The sequence below is a fragment of the Oryctolagus cuniculus genome, chromosome 7, assembly GCF_051225735.1.
Source record: "Oryctolagus cuniculus isolate XC-2025 breed Fujian yellow rabbit chromosome 7, ASM5122573v1, whole genome shotgun sequence".
NCBI lineage: Eukaryota > Metazoa > Chordata > Mammalia > Lagomorpha > Leporidae > Oryctolagus > Oryctolagus cuniculus.
Genome location: NC_142873.1, coordinates 148,249,196 through 148,267,614, shown reverse-complemented (window position 1 = coordinate 148,267,614; position 18,419 = coordinate 148,249,196). Strand labels below are relative to the sequence as shown.

At 56.8% G+C, this 18,419-nt stretch overlaps 1 protein-coding gene across 2 annotated transcripts in view; it reads right to left on the bottom strand.

The window, feature by feature from the left end:
* Positions 1-18,419, bottom strand: part of ASAP3 (ArfGAP with SH3 domain, ankyrin repeat and PH domain 3) — a 50,224-nt gene that overhangs the window by 13,044 nt on the left and 18,761 nt on the right. For both annotated transcript variants that reach the window (XM_051857964.3, XM_051857963.3), the window contains exons 2-7: positions 11,093-11,165; positions 10,855-11,000; positions 7,336-7,410; positions 6,374-6,423; positions 419-530; positions 111-196 (exon numbers count right to left, since the gene is read on the bottom strand). In XM_051857964.3, coding sequence (XP_051713924.3) covers positions 111-196; positions 419-530; positions 6,374-6,423; positions 7,336-7,410; positions 10,855-11,000; positions 11,093-11,165 — 542 coding nt within the window. The remainder of the gene's footprint in view (positions 1-110; positions 197-418; positions 531-6,373; positions 6,424-7,335; positions 7,411-10,854; positions 11,001-11,092; positions 11,166-18,419) is intronic.

The window sequence follows — 18,419 nt, the reverse complement described above, 5'->3', positions numbered from 1 at the left end:
AAAGCACTGCCAACGAGGTCCAGGCAGCCAGAGACTTGGACGTGCAGAGAGTCCGCCAGTCCCTGGAGAGGGCGTGGAGGGTTCGGGCTGGGGGCACAAGAGATACCTACTTGTGCTGGGCGTGGAAGAACTTGATGAGGCTCTGGAGGAAGTCAGGACCTTGCTTCATCTGGCTCTCCCCAGCTTTGAGCAGGTACTGGGAGGAGGATGGGGCAGAACGTGTGCTGTGAGCCAAAGCCGGGTCCTGGGCACACGGGCTGTGGCCCCCATCCCAAGCTAATCCTCCTGGCTGGGAGACAGCCCTGGCGACATCCCGCAGGTCCAGGCAGCCGGGACCTGGGCTGCCTGTGACTGGGTCCCTGGGGCTCACAGACAGGAAGACTTATCCCATCCCCAGCCGCACCCCAGCACTCCGTACCTCACACATGTGCAGCTGAAAGATGCGTCGCTCTCTCTGCGTGTCTTGGGCCACCTCCCCCGGGCTCCCTCCAGTCATCCTGGTCCGGTCCCGCTCCTTCTCCAGCCTGGTCCTAGACCCCGAGGAAAGAGAGGCGTGGACCCGTCTCCCAGCCCCTGTATCCCCTGTCTTCAAGACACCTGAGTGAGGGGCCCACCCAATGCAGGAAGCCCTCTTGTGTTTTAGCTGGGAGGCGGGGCTGGGCACGACAGCAAACAAGGCAGATGAGTTGGGGGAAAGACAGGGAGCAAATCAGAGCTGTGCAGAGAGTTAGGGGAGAGGAGAACGGAGGGCCTGAACCCATTGAGCTGCTTATGAAGGGCTGGCTACTCTGGGTTCCGCTGCCTGAGAGGTTAACTGGGCAGGGGAAGGGACCTTGTGACAGCCCTGAGGCAGAAGGTCTCAGGGATCGGTGCAGAGATGGAGGGAAGGCGCCCAGACCATGCAGGCCCTGACTCAGGCCATGCTAAGCTTCTTGGTCTTATTTTACTTTTTTCTAATAAATGCCTTTATTTATTTAAAAATATTTTGGATTGTTTATTTATTCGAGAGACAGAGAGAGCTTCTTCTACTGGTTCACTCCCCAGATGCCTGCAACAGTCAGTGCTGGGCCCAGCCAATGCTGGGAGCCAGGAACTCAATCCAGGTCTCCCACATGAGCAGCAGGAATCCAAGTGCTTGAACTGCTGCCTCCCAGGGTCTGCATTAACAGGAAGCTGGAGCCGGGAGCCAGAGCTGGGAACTGAACCCACAACACTCCCCCAACCCCCCCCCCCCCGGCCGCCGCACATCTCCAGGGTTGGCAGCTTTCTCTTTGGGGATGGGGGGATCTGTGTGTAAATGGCTTTCCTGGAAAACCCCACGCCCATCAGACCACCACTCGCAGCCAGGAGAGAAGCTGCACTTCTTAGGCTGGGCCCATGTGACCTTGAACCCCAAGCAGAGAGGCTGTCTTGCCTAAGGGTGCTCCTCCCAAGGGGGTACTAGCCCTGGGCAAAGAAGACAAAGCCAGAGCGGGGCTCATGGCGGCCCCACTTTAGCCTCCCCGTCTGGAAAATGGGGATCCTCATCTGTATGCACACAGGATGGGGCAGGCAAGAGGCTTAGCACACTGAAGACGCGGCAGCTAGCAGCATCCTCCCGCGGAGCCTCGGTTTTCCCACCTGTAAACCGAGGAAGCACAGCCCCCAGTGAGTTCTCGGGTCCCTTCTGGTACTCTGGGCCCTGCTGAGCTAAGACCGCTGGGAGACTGTGCTGATGCACAGAACCCGCCCCTGAGAACAGCAGAGCGGATTTGAACCGTGGGTACACTCTCCAACTGGTCGCAACAGCCAGAGCTGCGCCGATTTGAAGCCAGGAGCTTCTTCCCAGTCTCCCACGTGGGTGCTGGGGCCCAAGGACTTGGGCCATCTTCCACTGCTTTCCCAGGCCATAGCAGAGAGCTGGATTGGAAGTGGAGCAGCCGGGACTTGAACCAGTGCTCATATGGGATGCCGGTGCCACAGGTGGCAGCTTTACCTGCTATGCCACAGCGCCGACCCCTATTATTATTATTTTTTAAATATTTACTTGTGAGGCTGGCACTGTGGCATAGTAGGCTAAGCCTCTACCTGCAGAGCTGGCATCCCATGTGGGTGCTGGTTCATGTCCCGGCTGCTCCTCTTCTGATCCAGCTCTCTGCTATGGCCTTTGAAAGCAGTGGAAGATGACCCAAATGCTTGGGCCCCTGCACCCACGTGGGTGACCTGGAAGAAGCTCCTGGCTTCAGATCAGCCCAGCTCTGGCCACTGTGGCTATTTGGGGAGTGAACCAGTGGGTGGAAGACCTTTCTGTCTCTCCCTCTGTCTGTAACTCTGCCTTTTAAATAAATAAGTAAAATCTTTAAAAAAATTACTTGCTATTTATTGGAAAGGCAGAGCAACAGAGAGAAAGGGAGGGAGACTTCTCCCATCTGCTGGTTCACTCCTCAAACAGCTGCAACAGCTGGGGGCCAGGCCAGGCTGAAGTCAGGAGTCTGGGTCTCCCACATGGGTGGCAGGGACCCAAGCACTTGGGTCATTGCTGCCTCCCAGGCTCATTAGCAGGGAGCTGGGCTGGAAGCAGAGCAGTCAGGCATTGAACCAGCGCTCTGACACGGGACATCCCAGTAGTGGCCTAGCCCACCGCACAGCAGTGCCCACCCCTAGATAATCCTTTGTTGTGGGAGCTGCCCTGATAGTCACAGGATGCTTCCAGCACCCTGACCTCCACCCACCAGCTACAGGGGCCACCCCTGTTGTGCAAACCAGCAACGTCTCCTGAGACGGAGGGTGCAGTGCCGCTCCTGCGTGGGAACCACCGCTCCCTTCATTTCCCCAGAAATAGTTCCTTTGTATTTCTGATAGAGCTGGAGTGGGGACCGATCCTGTGACAGGGCTGGGGAGTGAGGGCAGGTGCCTTCTGGTGGGATGTGAAGAGCGGCCGAGAGGGGAGACACTGGCTGGGCCTGTGGTGTGGCAGCCACATGCCTGGCAGCTCACCAGACAGGGCTGGAGACCGAGAGGACAGACCAGATAAGAGGTGGCGGGGACGTGGGTCAGTAGGAAGTGGTGAGATACATCACGGTACGTCCACATAAGGAATACTACGCAGCTGTGAAGAAGGGGAAGGTGATCTGCATTCCTGACCTGGATGCTGTCTGCATCAGACCCAAAGCAAGCCACAGCATCGCGCAGGGGTGAGAAACCCGGATGCCTGCTCTGAATGGCAGCTCTTCCACTTACTTCACCTTCATATCTTTTTTCTTTTCTTTCTCCTCTCTCTTTTATTTATTTGACAGAGTTAGACAGTGAGAGAGAGACAGAGAGAAAGGTCTTCCATTGGTTCATCTCCCAAATGGCCACTACGGCTGGAGCTACGCTGATCCGAAGCCAGGAGCCAGGTGCTTCCTCCTGGTCTCCCATGCGGGTGCAGGGGCCCAAGACCTCCACTGTGTTCCCGGGCCACAGCAGAGAGCTGGATCGGAAGAGGAGCAACCGGGACTAGAACCCGGAGCCCATATGGGATGCCAGCGCTGCAGGCAGAGGATTAACCAAGTGAGCCACAGCGCCAGCCCCTATATCTTTTTCTAAGCTTATTTCTCCATTTTGAAAATAAGAATAAGAATGCTCCCTAGCCCTTGGACGACGGAGCACACGGGAAACACGGACTAAATCCCTGACACATGGAAGTCCTTAACAAACAGCAGGATCACGACGGCGCTGATGATTGCAGGACAAATGGGGATTCCTTTGAAATGTTTTAAAAAGTGTAGGCTACTCCCTTATCATTTTTTTTAATGCTACCGGAGACTAAAAGGCGAAGATTCTTGGCTCGGGGTGAAGATGTGCTGTCATGTGCCGTGCCTGGTTTTTTCTGATGAATTCCTTTCTCTGCCTGGGTCCCGTTATCTGAGACTTGTGTTGTGTCTTGTGAGAGACATCAGCATCAGAGCCCACTTCACAGAGGACGATGCCAAGGCCTGGAGGCGGGAGACGACTTGCTCAGATCACCAGCTGCCGGGGGGTCGCTCGGAGCCCATGTCTGGTCCCCTCCTGTGTTCACCTGGTCCTGGTTCTGGCTCCGAGAAGCGGTTGGGCAACACTCGTTGATGCCAGGCGCTTTGTGTGCTTCGTGTGCCCTGTGCTCATTTCATCCCCACATCAGCCCTTGCTCTCTTTCTCTTTCTCTCCCCCTCTCAAATAAATCTTTGGGGAAAAAAAAAAAACACGCAGAGGGACCCACAGCGACTTGTGGCTTGCTAGTTTCTGGCTGTACCTGGAGCCTGCAAGCAAAGGAATACCCAGTCACCTGCGCCAGGAGACGTGGCTCCGTGGCAGGAGCCAGACCACGTGGCAGACAGAGCCTGGACCCGGCAGGCTTGAGTTCTATCCCAGGCCTTGTCGGTAACTCACTCACCTCAGCCAAAACCCTTTTCCCCATCAATTAAATGGAGAGTTATGCCTCGATGATGCTCCGAGCAGACCCATCTGGGTAGGCTGGCAGGGGGGCTCCTTCTTCCCGCCTGGGAGACCATCCCCGAGAAGCCAAGGCCTCATCCAGGGCAGCTCAGCCACGTGACCCCTCAGCCTGCGTCTCCACCGCCTGTCTCAGGGCCTCTGATGCCAGCAGATGGCCATGCCCAGCACAGGCCAGGAGGAGGCACGCGCCCTTCACCCGCACCGGGGTCGGAGGGAGCAGGCATCAGACTGGGGAGGCGCCCGTGGCCTGGGGAGCTGGAGGAACAACAAAAGCTACAGGATCTATGAGTACTTCTTGGAACTGATCCTACAGAAATAATTACAGGTGGGAGCAAATACTTAGTTTGAAGGATGCGGCCCTAATGACACAGGCACATTAAATATGTTCCGGATTAGGCCATAAGAAGATGGTATGATGTGGGAAGATGGTCACGATGTATTTTTGAATGGGAAAAAAAAAAAAAAAAAAAGATTACAAACCAGTAGAGCTGGCCCATGGCACAGTGGGGTAAGCTGCCAGCATCCCACACTGGGGCGTCAGTTCGAGCCCTGGCTGCTCCACTTCCTTCCAATCCAGCTCCTGGCTTACGTGCCTGCGAGGCAGCAGGCCCAAGTGCTTGGGCCCCAGCCACCTACATGGGAGACCTGGATGGAGTTCCTGGTGCCTGCGATAGCCTGGCCCAGCCTCAGCTGTTGCAGGCACTTAGGGAGAGAACCAGCAGATGGAAGATCTCTGTCTGTGTCTGTCTTTCTCTCTCTCTCTCAGTTTTATAAAAATATTTCTTTACATGTAGAAAAATAAATGAAAAGTGTTAATTTCTTAGGCTTGGTACTTAAAGCTTTTCCAGCCATTTGTGGTTAGTTTCTCCCTGCCTTCCCTTTTTTAATGATAAAATTACAGCACTTCCTTTTCCTTGTGAAAAATACCCAAACGAGAGTGAGTATTAGACAGCCCCCACGTGACCCCAGCCCTCCCCAAGGACGGGTCAGTTTTTCCTCCTTGACTCCTTCACACTTCCTAAGTTATCCATAAACAGCACGCGTGGCTTCGGCAGAACGCAAGAGCAGACGAAACTTCACAAAGTGAGAATGAAATGAGAGCCTGGCTGGGCCATGCAGTCCTCAGACAGCAGAACTGGTGGCAGTGGCGGGGTGGGAGGAGGGGTGGCCCTGGCAGCCCCGCCCTCCTGTCCCCATGAGGGATCTGCAGGGTCACGGGTGCACACAGGAAGCCATTTCCTCCTCTTCATCCAACTGCCCGAGTTCAGAGACCTGCCTCCCGGCAGGGAGCAAAAACTCCAGCACTGCTGCTGCCTGGCTGTGTGGCCTCGGGCAAGCAACTTACCCTCTCTGAGCCCAGTGCTCAGATGTTTGTGCCCTCTCCCAGGCTGGGTGACTGTCAGGGTTAAGTGACAGGCACATGGAAGTGTCCCTTCCCACCTCTGTCCATGCTGGCACTCCAGGCCTGAGGCAGCATCCTGAGGTCCCTTCACGAGGGCTCCCCCTTAGGCCAGCGATGTGGCACAGCGGCTTAAGCTGCCATCTGTGACACTGGCATCCCATATGAGCGCTGCTTCGAGTCCTGGCTGCTCCACTTCCAATCCAGCTCCCTGCTAATGGCCTGGGAGATGGCCCAAGGGCTGCCCCCACAGCGGAAACCTGGATGGAGCTCCTGGCTTCAGCCTAGACCAGGCCTGGCCGTTGCGGCCATTTGGGCAGTGAGCCAGCGACAGCTCTGTCTCTGTAACTCTGCCTTTCAAATAAATAAATAGATTTTTAACAACAAAAACAAGAGCTCCCCCGAGGTGGCCTCACTGCACAGCTCCAGCCGGGCCTGGGTGCAGCCTCCAGTGACGCTGCAGGAAGACAGACGAGGCCCAGCGGGGCGTTGGCCCCAGCCCCACCCGCGGCCACTTACACCTTGGCTTCGTAGTCCTTCCACGCCTTCTCCAGGTGTTTTCTGGAATCCTGTGGATGACACAAGAGCAAGCTGCCCCACGCATGCTGGGCTCTGGAATCAGCAGGACCCTCTGCTGCTCACAGCCTGGCTCCAACCCATGCCTGCCTCCCAAACAGGGCTGAGCCCCTCCTCCCACCTGGCCTGCGCCTCCCCCCAGCTGCCAAGGTTTGCCGGGCCCTGGCCAGGGGAGCCGGGGGCCCCCCAGACTCTGCCCCATGTCCTCTTCTGAGAAGACAAAGACTGGGCACGAGGGGGAACAGGAGACAGTGAAGGTCGGACCTCCCCTAACTCTGTCCCGCCATTTCCTCCTGCCCGGTACAAGGTGGAAAGGTCGAGCAACACGCACAGGAAGGTTGAGACGACTCTCCAAGACCACACAGCGAGCCAGGGAGACCTGGCGGGCCTCTTCCAGCCGTGAGCGCGCAGCTAAGAAGCCGTCTGTCCGGTCTGGGTGGTTCCCAGGAGAGGGAGCCAGGACGGCTGCCCAGGGAACTTTTCCCATCACCTTGCGTGAGCGCCACTCTGCGTGCAGCCTGGGCCGCCAGGCACAGAGAACGCAGCTCACAGGTGCGATGCGGGATCCCGGACTTCCCACACTGGCTCTTCTACAGCCTGGTTGTGCAAACCCTATCAGTTGACCTGACACCCTGAGCCTCCAGGTCGGAGGGCGGGCCAGCGCTTACAGAACCTCCCTCTGCTCAGGCCAAGACGTGAAGGAGATATTTTACCCCAGGGGCCTGGCACACAGTAGGCCAGCCATCCCAGGCCAACCCCAGGGGCAGCTCCTCCAGCCCTTCCAACGTCAGCAATATTGGGGCCAGGGTGGGGGTCGGCCCTCCTGCCACGGCCAGCCCTCACTCGGCCTCACCCTTGGCCCAGCCCCTCACTCCATCCCTCTGCCACTGCCCAAGTAGACTCACCTGCCGCCCGTCTCTCAGATGCCCCTTCATCAGGCTGTCCAGGGGGAAAGAGACGATGTTGTTCAGATTCTGAACCTGGAAAAAAGCAGAGACCCCATCCCCCAGCTTGGGTGACCGGGTATCCAGCCCCAAGGGGCTCAGGGCACAGGCAGCTGTGGAAGGAGATGGAGGGGCAGACGGGGAGCAGGGGCTGTCAGAGCCAGCGCCTCACCTCATCACCTCCTGCGCCAGCAGTGCCCCAGGGCCAGTCTCGCCTCTGCTCTCTGCCAGGAGCCCCTGGCTTCTCCCTGCCTCTCTCAGGTCGGCTCACAGTGCATGCTGGAGTTTTGGTCTGGCCAGCTCCTGTCTCCCCTCCTCGTGGTAACAGAACCCCCTCTCCTGTGGGCAGCCCTTTTCCTGTGGTCAAGGCCAAAGCCAGCAGCACCCTTGGACCTCTTGCTAAAATGCCATCTGGGGCACCTGCATCCCATATCAGACTGCCTGGGTTCAAGTTCCACATTGGCTCCCGATTCCACTTTGCTGTTCACATATATTCTGGGAGACAGCAGTGATGGCTGAAGCGGTTAGGTACCCACTGCCCATGTGGGGAGACCCAGACTGAGCCCCTGGCATTTGGGGAGTAAAGTAGTGGGTAGGAGATCACTCTCTCTAACCAACCCCTGCTGTCTCCCTCCCTCTCTGTCTGCCTCGCAAAAACAAAAAAAAAAAAAAGTAAATAAGATTTAAAATAATTCTGTTTTTAAAAATTAATGTTGGGGCTGACACTGTGGTGTAATAAGCGAAGCTTCTGCCTGTGGCACCAGCATCCCCCATGGGTCCCAGCTGCTCCTCTTCCAATGCAGCTCTCTGCTGTGGCCTCAGAAAGCAGTGGAAGATGGCCCAGGTTCCTGGGCCTGTGCACCTCTTTGGGAGACCTGGAAGAAGCTCCTGGCTCCTGGCTTTGGATCGACCCAGCCCAGGTCATTGCAGCCATTTGGGGAATGAACCAGTGGATGGAAGACATCTCTTTCTCTCTCTCTCTCTCTCTCTCTCTCTCTCTCTCTGTGTGTGTGTGTGTCTCTGTCTCTGTCTCTACCTCTCTCTTTGTAACTCTGCCTTTCAAAATAAATTTTTTTTTTAATTAACCTTGTTAGAATTGAGTTTCTGTCATCTGGCAACTGAGAGGCCTCAACACAGCTTTCAAGGTGCAGCTCAGATCTCCCCTCCTCCAGGAAGCCTCTCCTGCCCACACCTGCCCACTGGCTGACGTCCCCTGTGCACCCTGATAGTGCAAGGCCTGGCCACTTGCTCGGCAAATCCTGCATTCATGCCAGGCTGCTGGAATCGCACGGTGTCCTCTCACAGCTCGGCTCTCATGTCCTCCGCAGAGACCCTGGCCCTCTGAGGCACCGCCCGACTCTCCTGTGTCGCCAGCCCCTGGCACAAAGCCCACTGGCGAGGAGACAATTAGAGAACGCCAGCTCGTCTGAGATGGGGAGAGAAGGTGTTGAAGACAAAGAGGACGTGATTCCACTCAAGTCGCCGGGAAGGGGCAGGGCGGTGTGGCTCGGGCCCGCGGGGAGCGGCTCCAGGGATGCCCCCATTTCTGTATAATGGCGTGCCCAGCCGCCGCACCTGCTCCCAGCCGCCTTAAACCCTCTGGTTACGTCAGTGCCTGATGTGGCGTTGCCGCTGGGACAGAGGTTCTCAGGCTGCCCTGTTCAGGGACTAATCACCGGGAAGTCTGTGTCTGCCCGGTACAGACGCAATCGGTTTTGCCCATGTTGGATCCCCGGTTGGGTGAAAACGCGAAGCGCAACCCGGCAGACGTAGCGCCGGCTCCAGGACCACGGCTGGCGGCCTCAGTGAGCACCTACTGCGCACTGGCTGTGCAGCGAACGATTATCCTGCTTAACTCTCCTTCCCGCCCCGTGAGGCGGGGACACGATGGTCCCAGTGCCACGGATGACAGGCGCTCAGGCAGCAGACTGGCTGATGTGACCCGGGAAGCAGCACAACAGGCAGTCCAAGGCCAGGTGTAACCACCAGGCGCACTGTCCCCAGGAGGGGAAGCCGCGGGAGCCGGTCTGGGCTGGGAGCCTGGTGCAGGGGAGAGGCGTCCTGGGAAGCCGCACAGCCAGCCCTGTGCTGACTCCCGAGTCAGACAACCTGGGTTGCAGCCAGCCATAGGGCCTGGGGCAAGCTGCTTAGCCACTTAATCTTCCAGTCTGCAAGGTGGGGACGACAGTAATGCCAGCCCCATGGGGCTGTGCGCCAGGATGCAACTGAGACAACACACAGGAAGGACTGACAGCTGCGGCCACTCACAGGAGGGCTGGTCTCACGGGGGCCTCAAGGCAGGGACTTGAAGGACCGGGGAGGAGGCCAGCACCCAGGTGGCCGCCAGGAAGGAAGCAGAGCCCACCGGGCCATGGACAGGGGCTGAGAGGCCCCTGGAGGTGAGGGCAGCTTCCAGGATTGGAGGCAGGAGCAGGTGCAACGGGAAAGCAGAGCACAAGGAGTGTGTGTGTGGCCCTCCCCCCACCCCCCACCCCTGCCAAAGCCCACCCTTGCATGGGGCTCCTCGCTGCTCCTGGGCAGACAGGAAAAGGAACAGGAAGAGACAGATGAGCAAGAAGCCAGAGAGAGGGGCTGGCCTTGTGGTGCAGCAGGTGAAGCCACCGCCTGTGAAGCTGGCATCCCATGTGGGTGCCGGTTCGAGACCCAGCTTGTCCACTTCCAATTCCAGCTCCCTATTAATGCACCTAGGAAAGCAGGGAAGATGGCCCAAGTGCTTGGGACCCTGTACCTGTGTAGGAGACTCAGAGGAGCTCCCGGTTCATTGCTTTCAGACCTGCCCCAGCTCCAGCCATTGTGGTGGTCTGGGGAGTGAACAGAGGGTAGAAGCTCTCTCTCTCTCTTTCACTCTCTCTCTCCTTCTCTCTCTCTCCCTCTAACTAACCTTGCCTTTCAAATGAATAAATAAAATCTTTAAACAACAACAAAAAAAGCTGGAGAGAGGCTGGCGCCGCGGCTCACTAGGCTAATCCTCTACCTGCAGCACCGGCACACCGGGTTCTAGTCCCAGTTGGGGCACCGGATTCTGTCTCGGTTGCTCCTCTTCCAGTCCAACTCTCTGCTGTGGCCCAGGAAGGCAGTGGAGGATGGCCCAAGTGCTTGGGCCTTGCACCCGCATGGGAAACCAGAAGGAAGTACCTGGCTCCTGGCTTCGGATTGGCGCAGTGCGCTGGCTGCAGCGCGCCAGCCGTAGTGGCCATTTGGTGAGTGAACCAGTGGAAGGAAGACCTTTCTCTCTGTTTCTCTCTCTCTCACTGTCTAACTCTGCCTGTCCAAAAAAAAAAAAAAAAAAAAATGCTGGAGAGAAAGGAGAATGCAAAAGGTGAGTGGGGCTGGGAAAAGTCTCTGGTCAGGGGCCAGTGGTCGGGGCAAACCAACCCTTTCATGGTCAAGTTCTTCAGACCCCTGGATTTACTGGCAGCTTGTGCTGAGGGTCGGCTGAGAAAGGAGCAGGGGCCTCACCAGGTTCTTGAAGAGTGCGGCCACCTCGCGGGTGAACACGGCCAAGTTCAGGAAGCCCGTGGACAGCTCGTGGCTGCTCTGGGACAGGTGGCTGTTGCCCAAGGCCTCCACGGCCTCCCGGTACTGCTCCTCGTTCTCCACGTGGCCTGCAGAGGCAGGAGGGAGCCTGGAGTTTGCCCCGGGGCCGGGCTGGGCAGGGGGCTGTCGGGGCAGGCAGGGCACTGAGCGGCTCACTCACCAAGGCCAGAGCTGTGGATGGCCCGCACCGCCTTCTTGATTCTCTGCAGGATGGCCTGGTCTCCCTCCAGGATCTGGAAGCAAACGTGGACACAGCGTCAGGGGGCAGAGCCGGGGGCAGGGACCTTGCTACCAGGGCCCTGAGGCCATGGTCTCACTCCCCCCCCGCCCCCACAGTGCTTTGCTGTACCTGTGCCCCCAGCACACAGACTTCATGGAAGCCACCGACCAGTCTCCCTCCTCCAGGAAGAGTACGGACTTTTCTCCCAACACCAATGCAGGCCAAGGGAATGAGTGATCCAAAGGCCTGGGGCCTGGCGGGTTGTGCAAGGCTTGATTTTTTTTTTTTTAAGATTTATTTCTGTTTATTTGAAAGTTACAGAGAAGGGCTGGCGCTGTCACCTGCAATGCCGGCATCACACATGGGCACCAGTTCATGTCCTGGCTGCTCCACTTCCAATCCAGCTCCCTGCTAATGCACCTGGGAAAGCAGCAGAAGATGGCACAAGTGCTCGGGCCCCTGCACCCTGCACCCACATTAGAGACTCAGAAGAAGCTCCTGGCTCCTGGCATTGTTGGTCTGGCTGTTGTGGCCATTTGGGGAGTGAACCAGCAGATGGGAGATCTCTTTCTCTCTCTGTAACCCTGCCCTTCAAATACATAATTCTTCTTCTTTTTTTTTTTTTTAAAGAAAGTTGCAGAAGCAGACACAGGGCACTCCTGCGTCCATCCATAAGATGTGGGGTAACGCCCACCGCCCAGGGCACAGGCAGGAGTGCCCTTGGGAGATGGCGCACAGAAAGCACTGAGCTCGGGGCTGGGCACGGGGCGTCCTCAGGGAACAGGACCTACGCCCATTACCATCAGCCCCGGAAGGCACCATCACTTGCTGGGTACTTTTCCAACAGGGACTGCAAACCACACATTGCCCTCCCTGGGTACGAACTGGAGATGCGTTCACTACTGGGACCGGTGAAGGCTCATCCCAGGGCCGAAGACCTGAGATGCTTCCTGCCGGGTGAGGGTGTGCACAGTGCTATGATTCCAAAGACCCACGTGGGAAATGCATTTGCCAAATCTTTTAGTCCCACACTGAAACCTGCAACTAATTTAAGGAGCTACAAGGGGTCTTCAAAAGCTTGTGGAGGTGCCAGTGTTGTGACACAATGGGTTAATTAGCCACTCGTGACACTGGAATCCCCTGTCGGAGTGCTGGTTCAAGCCCCAGCTGCTCCACTTCTGATCCGGCTTCTAGATAATGTGCCTAAGAAAGCAGCAGCAGATGGCTCAAGTGCTTGGATCCCTGCACCCACATGGGACCCCCGGATGGAGTTCCTCACTCCTGGCATCAGCCTGGCCCTGGTTATTGCAGCCATTTGGGGAACGAAGAAGCAGACGGAAGATCTCTGTCTCTATTTCTCCCCATCTCTCTGTCACTCTCTCTTTCAAATAAATAAATGAATCTTTTGTAAAAAGTTAATAGAAAATGTGTATCATGAAAAAATTTATGCATGGATTCCAAAAATTCTTTTAAAAGATTTATTTATTTATTTGAAAGACAGACTTACAGAGAGAGAAGGAGAGACAGAGAGAGATCTTCCACCCACTGGTTCACTCCTCCAATGACTGCAACAGCCAGGGCTGTGCCAGGCCAAAATCAGAAGCCAGGAGCTTCTTCCAGGTCTCCCACGTGGGTACAGGGGCCCAAGCACTTGGGCCACCTGCCACTGCTTTCCTCTGGGCATTAGCAGGGAGCTAGATTGGAAGTGGAACAGCCAGGACTTGAATCTGTGCCCACATGGGATGCCAGCACCGCAGGCCGGGACTCTAATCTACTGAACCACAGCACTGGCCCCCATACCAAAATTTTTTGCACCCAAGTTAACTTATCTCCTAATTCCATTTTTCCATATACTTTATTTTTTTTTAAGTTTTATTTATTTAAAAGTCAGAGTTACAGAGGAGAGGCCGAGGCAAGGGGAGGGGGGCGGAGAGAAAGGTATCTTCCATCTACTGGTTCACTCCCCAGATGGCTCCAACATTCAAGACTGGGCCAGGCAGAAGCCAGGAGCCTCATGCAGGTCTCCCACGTGGGTGCAGGGGCCCACGCACTTGGGTCATCCTCTGCTGCCTTCCCAGGTGCATTAGCAGGGACCTGGATTGGAAGTGAACAGCTGGGACTTGACCTGGTGCCCATATGGGATGCCGGCACTGCAGGCGGCAGTTGTACCTGCTACACCACAGCACCAGCCCCTTTTCATACACTTTCTAAAGTGCAGTGTGAGTTCAAGGTCAAAGATAGTGCAGGCTAAAGATAGGGACAGCTTCCAAAGAGGTCCAGAAACCTCCCTAGAGGGCATGCCCGTGTGCCTAACATACAGAAGGTGCTCAATAAATGTTTACTGACATGAACAATGGTTTGCAAAGTGCATCTGTTGACAGCAGAGAAGGCTGGATGTATGAGTGTATGGGGACTCTATACTTTCCACTCAACATTGCTTGAATCTAAAGCCACTCTTAAAATACAGAGTTTATTTTTAAAAAATAAATAAAAAGAAATGGTAGGGTACCCTCTTGTACCCCCTCCTCTGACTAGGATGAACATGTGATGTCTGGAGCTCAGGAAGCCTTCCTGGTCCATGAGGCAGTAGCTGTTTGTTGTGGAGGGGGTGGAGCCAACAACAGAATATTTACCCGTGGGGACTGGGAACCACCAGCCTATTACCTATGGCTTCCATCACAGAAGAGAAGTAAACGTCTGTCTCACTGGAGCTCCTGCTACACCAGGTATTTTATTACTTGATGCTGAACCTCACTTAACTGGGACAGGCGATCAAGTCTCCCTACTTTAATCCACTTCCTGTTCCTTGTGCCCTTGTTGGTCGCATATCAGGAAATGGCTTCCCAGTCACCTTCCCGGCTCCACTGCTCTCCACAAGCAAAGTGCATATGGTGATCACTCATTCATTCAGTTACCCAGCTAGTCATGGGACGCCCGCTCTGTGCCCACACCCTGTGTAGACGAGACACAACCTCAGGCAGACACTGGGCTGGGCAGTAAGATGTGACCTGGGATGCCCACGCTCCACCCCGGAGCGCCTGGGTCTCAGTCCCAGCTCTGCTCCCGGTTCCAGCTTCCTGCTGATGTGCCCCCGGGGGGAGCAGGTGATGGCTTCTGGCTTAGGCCTGGCCCCATCCCAGCTGTTGCAGTCATTTGGGGAATGAACCAGCAAATGGGGCCTCTCTGTCTGCCTTTAATTAGAGAAGGAGAGAGAGAGAGAGGGAGAGAGAGGGAGAGAGAGGGAGAGGGAGGGAGAGAGGGAGAGGCACACCTCAGCTCTCAGGGACATGGTGGATGATTGCCTAGGGCAGAGCCAGGAGCCAGGTGAACAGTGCAGTGTGACGCTGGGACAGGTGGATGCGGGCCCAGGGGGAGCAGAGAGAAACCGGATGTGACATTGACTCTGACCATGGGACAGGCAGGAAGCGGGGAGGGCGGGGTACAGACAGAGGACTGCCAGCGATGGGGAGGCTCACCCCAGGAAGAAGGGGCAAGGACGGGAGCAGAGTTCGCACTTTCATTCATTCATTCAACAAGCATTCCTTAGTGCCTGCCTCAGCCAGGCCCAGTGCCAGACGTAGAAGACACAAAGACTCACAGGGCCCTGAACAAGCAGGTGGGTAGGGGGCATGGAAGGGGGCCGGTCCTGATCGCCCCTCAGGACCAGACCTGGGGGTGAGTGCCGGCGACACCCATCCTCTGGGCTCCAGAGGTTCAAGCTGAAGAAACAGAGTGTGAATGGGGAAACGCTGCCCGCAGCCTGGCAGAGGGCAGGGACCCGGGGCAGCGGGGACAGCTTCGCAGCTTCCTGTAATGAGACAGATTCCACCAGGGGCCACGAGCCCAGCGGGTTCTTTCCCCTCTTCTTTAAAAGAATGAAAAGCAAAATGCTAGATGTATTGGGGGGCGGCGTGGAGTTCCATTCTCTTAACTCGCAGAGCTGCTGCGTGGCTCACGCGTGATCGGACGGGGCAGCTTGCTGGGCTGTTTCCTGCCTCCATGTGCGCAGATCAGCACTCATTCCCCGTGCCTGAGACCGGACAGGTTGGGGGGTGGGGGAAATCAGCCTTGGACCAGACGGGCCATTTCATCCCTGTGGTCAGCCATTCTCCGGGCAGGGTCCTGAAGAAACCAGGGCACGGGCATCACTTGGGAACTGTCCGAAATGCAGATTCCCGGGCACAATCAGCAAACTCGGGGGAGGGAGCCACACCTGTGTCTTAATAAGGCCTACAGGGGCAGTGTGGGCACCCCCAGGCTACTCTCCTCTTCAGAGGTGCAGCATGTCGCCACCGCTGAGTAGCAGGCACTTCTAGAAGGGCATGGAAAAACAAGCTCATCTTTGTCTACTTGATTGAGGGGTGCAGAGCCGGTTCCCATGTGCTGGATCACTCCCAAGATGCCTGCGAGAGGCAGGGATGGGGCCCAAACTGGGAGTCAGGGGCTCAGTCCAGGTCTCCCATGTGGGTGCCAGGGACCCAACCAGTGAGCCCTCACCTGCTGCCTCCCAGGGCAGGCGACAGCAGGAAGCTGGGATGCAGACTGGAAACCAGGCACTTGAACTTGGGACACGAGCAGCTCGGCCATTAGGCCAAACACCTGCACAAACTTACCTCTGAATGCCATTTTTCCATGAACTTGACAAAATTCATGTTTGAAAAGTAGAGACAGAGACAGACAGAGAGACCTTCATCTGCTGGTTCATTCCCTAAATGCTGGCAACAGGAGCTGGGAACTCCATCCAGGTCTCCCCCATGAGTGGAGGGATCCACCCACTTGAGCCATCACCTGCTGCCTCCCAGGGTGCGCGTTAGCAGGAAGCAGGAACTGGGAGCAGAGCTGGGACTCAAACCCATAGCCCAGCTGACGTGGGATGCGGGCATCCTGAGGGGCGCCCTGACCACTGCACCAGGCAGCCGTCGGTGAACCCTGTGAGGTCCCCGCATTGAAGGCTGGATTGGAATTCCTGCTCCGGCAGGCACTTGTGTGGGCTGCGTGACCTCAGCCTCCCCGATCATGAGATGGGAGCTTGCTGGGGAGACTGGGACACTCACCTGGGTGCAGCGCTGAGAACACTGCCTCCTATTTGAGAGCTGAACGTGTCATTTCTTTCAAAACTAAGCACCAGTTGGTTCCCTTCAACTCATCAAACACCTCCCCCTCTTCCCAGCTCCCTGATGGTCCTTCTCGGCAGGATGCCGGGACCACAGGTGCAGAGGGACAACAGCAATCACACAGCACACGTCCCGCGAGCACCTGCCCGGTACCCGACTGGTCACCTGCCCCTCTCTCAGATGCCCTTGGAGGCAGGCATCGCCCTTCTGAGTTCATGGATGAAGCTGCAGGGGAGGGGACGCTCCAGGGAAGACAGGCAGGAGCAGGGCAGAGTTACCATCTAAACCAAGCTCAGGGCCAGCCTCCTTTCGACAACACCCAGCTGTCGGCCGAGGTTGGGGCCCAGGGCTTCTCTGACCCTGGGACTGGGTCTACCTCTGCGTCCGAATCCCGACTCGGCCCCTTCCACGGTACCTCTCACTCCTCCTGCAAACGCAGGCAGGCAAGGACAGAGGCTCGGGTGCTGCCCGACAGCCCGGCACGGCCCCGACGCAAACACGCTGAAGGCTGCTCTGCCGAAAAGGGAAATGAATTCACCCGGGTTGGCCCTGCACAGCGTCCCCAGGTCTTGGACATTTCTTGGAAGCAGTTAAGTGACCTTGCGTGTGCAGGGAGTAAGCTCCCCGTCCCTTGGGGTATTCAATGACCTCAGGTGTTAGAGAGGGATTAAGGCACTACCTTCTGAACTGGAACTGATGGTCATTTAGATTTTTCAAAGCTAAGAGCCAACAGCCCCTTGCAAGAGCTTAGGTGGACAGCGGCAAAGCCGGGCAGCACACAGGCTCTCGGGCACGGGTCTGTCCTTTGGGCAGTGCATTCCGGCTGCCCTACATAAGGCCCGAATTCCAGCTGCCGGCCCTGCCCGTTGTGCCCCCGGCCCTAACACACACCCACACACACCCACAGGCACACACGCACACCCACCCACCACCAGGGCTCTCTGGTTCGTGTTCTCTGCAGGCAAAGACCACAGATGGCAGCACTAGGCCAGCCCAGTGCCCTGCCTGCGAGGGCCTTCTGCATGGCCCCTCCTGGGTCAGGATCCATCAATGGGACCCATTCTTCATTCCTGTGGTTTCTCAGAGGCAGCTGCGGTTACCATGGCAACTCAGCCACGGGGACAGAGCTAAGGCCTGAGGAGCTGCCGATTAAATTTCGCTGTTAGACATTCACTCCTTTGGACTCTTCTAACACGGGGCATAGCACCACTTTTGTGTCCTCCCGCGACCACGGCAGCCATCAGTAATCAATCACGGTATGTTCCCTCTGACCCTGGGTTTGGTGCATCAGGAAGCCTCTCCACCAATGCAACCAGCGATGACTCAGGAGACGCAAAGCATCCTCTATCTTTGCACCATGATGTTGGTCCTCGACAGAACACAGCACAGGACATCTGAGAGGACCTCGCATCACTTCCTCATTCTGCAGACTTTGACAGATGGCAAAACACAGGCTCAGACGAGTTTCTTGCCCCGGGTCTCACCGGAAATGCACACGAAGGAAGGAAAGGACGCAAGCCCAGATGAGCTCAGGGCTTCGCAGAAGGCAAGGAGCCCCGGCACCCGGCGCCGAAGACCACGGCAGCCCCGGGGCAGCCCTTGCTTTCCTCCACACCCGGCTGACAAACGGTGAGGCTCAGGGGCAGGAGGAAGCTGCCCGAGCTCACACAGCCGGGGGTGAACCTGCGACCCAGACTGCCAGACTCTCACTCCCGCGTTCACTCCCACCCAGCGAGAGCAGACCCTGGAGGATCCCGGAGTTACTCCCGGGAGTCTCTGAAGCCACACTTAGCACGAGCACTGAGCACCAACGCAAAGTGTCTCACCGCGCTCCAAATGTGACACGCAGCTCTTCAAAACATTCTTGAATTCACGGTAGCGTCTTTTAAAATTATTTATTTGAAAGCCAGAAAGAGAGAGATGCCCCATCGTCTGGTTCTCTCCCTAAATAACTGCAATAGCCAGGACCGAGCGAGGCAGAGCCTGGAACTCAGTTTTGGTCTTCTACGTCAGTGGCATGGACCCCGAGGACTTGAGCCATCACCTGCTGCCTCCCAGAAAGCACCTTCGGCAGCAGCTGGAATCTGGAGAGCTGGGACTCGAACCTGGGCACTCGGCTATGAAATGCAAGCGTCCCAGGCAGCATCTCAAGG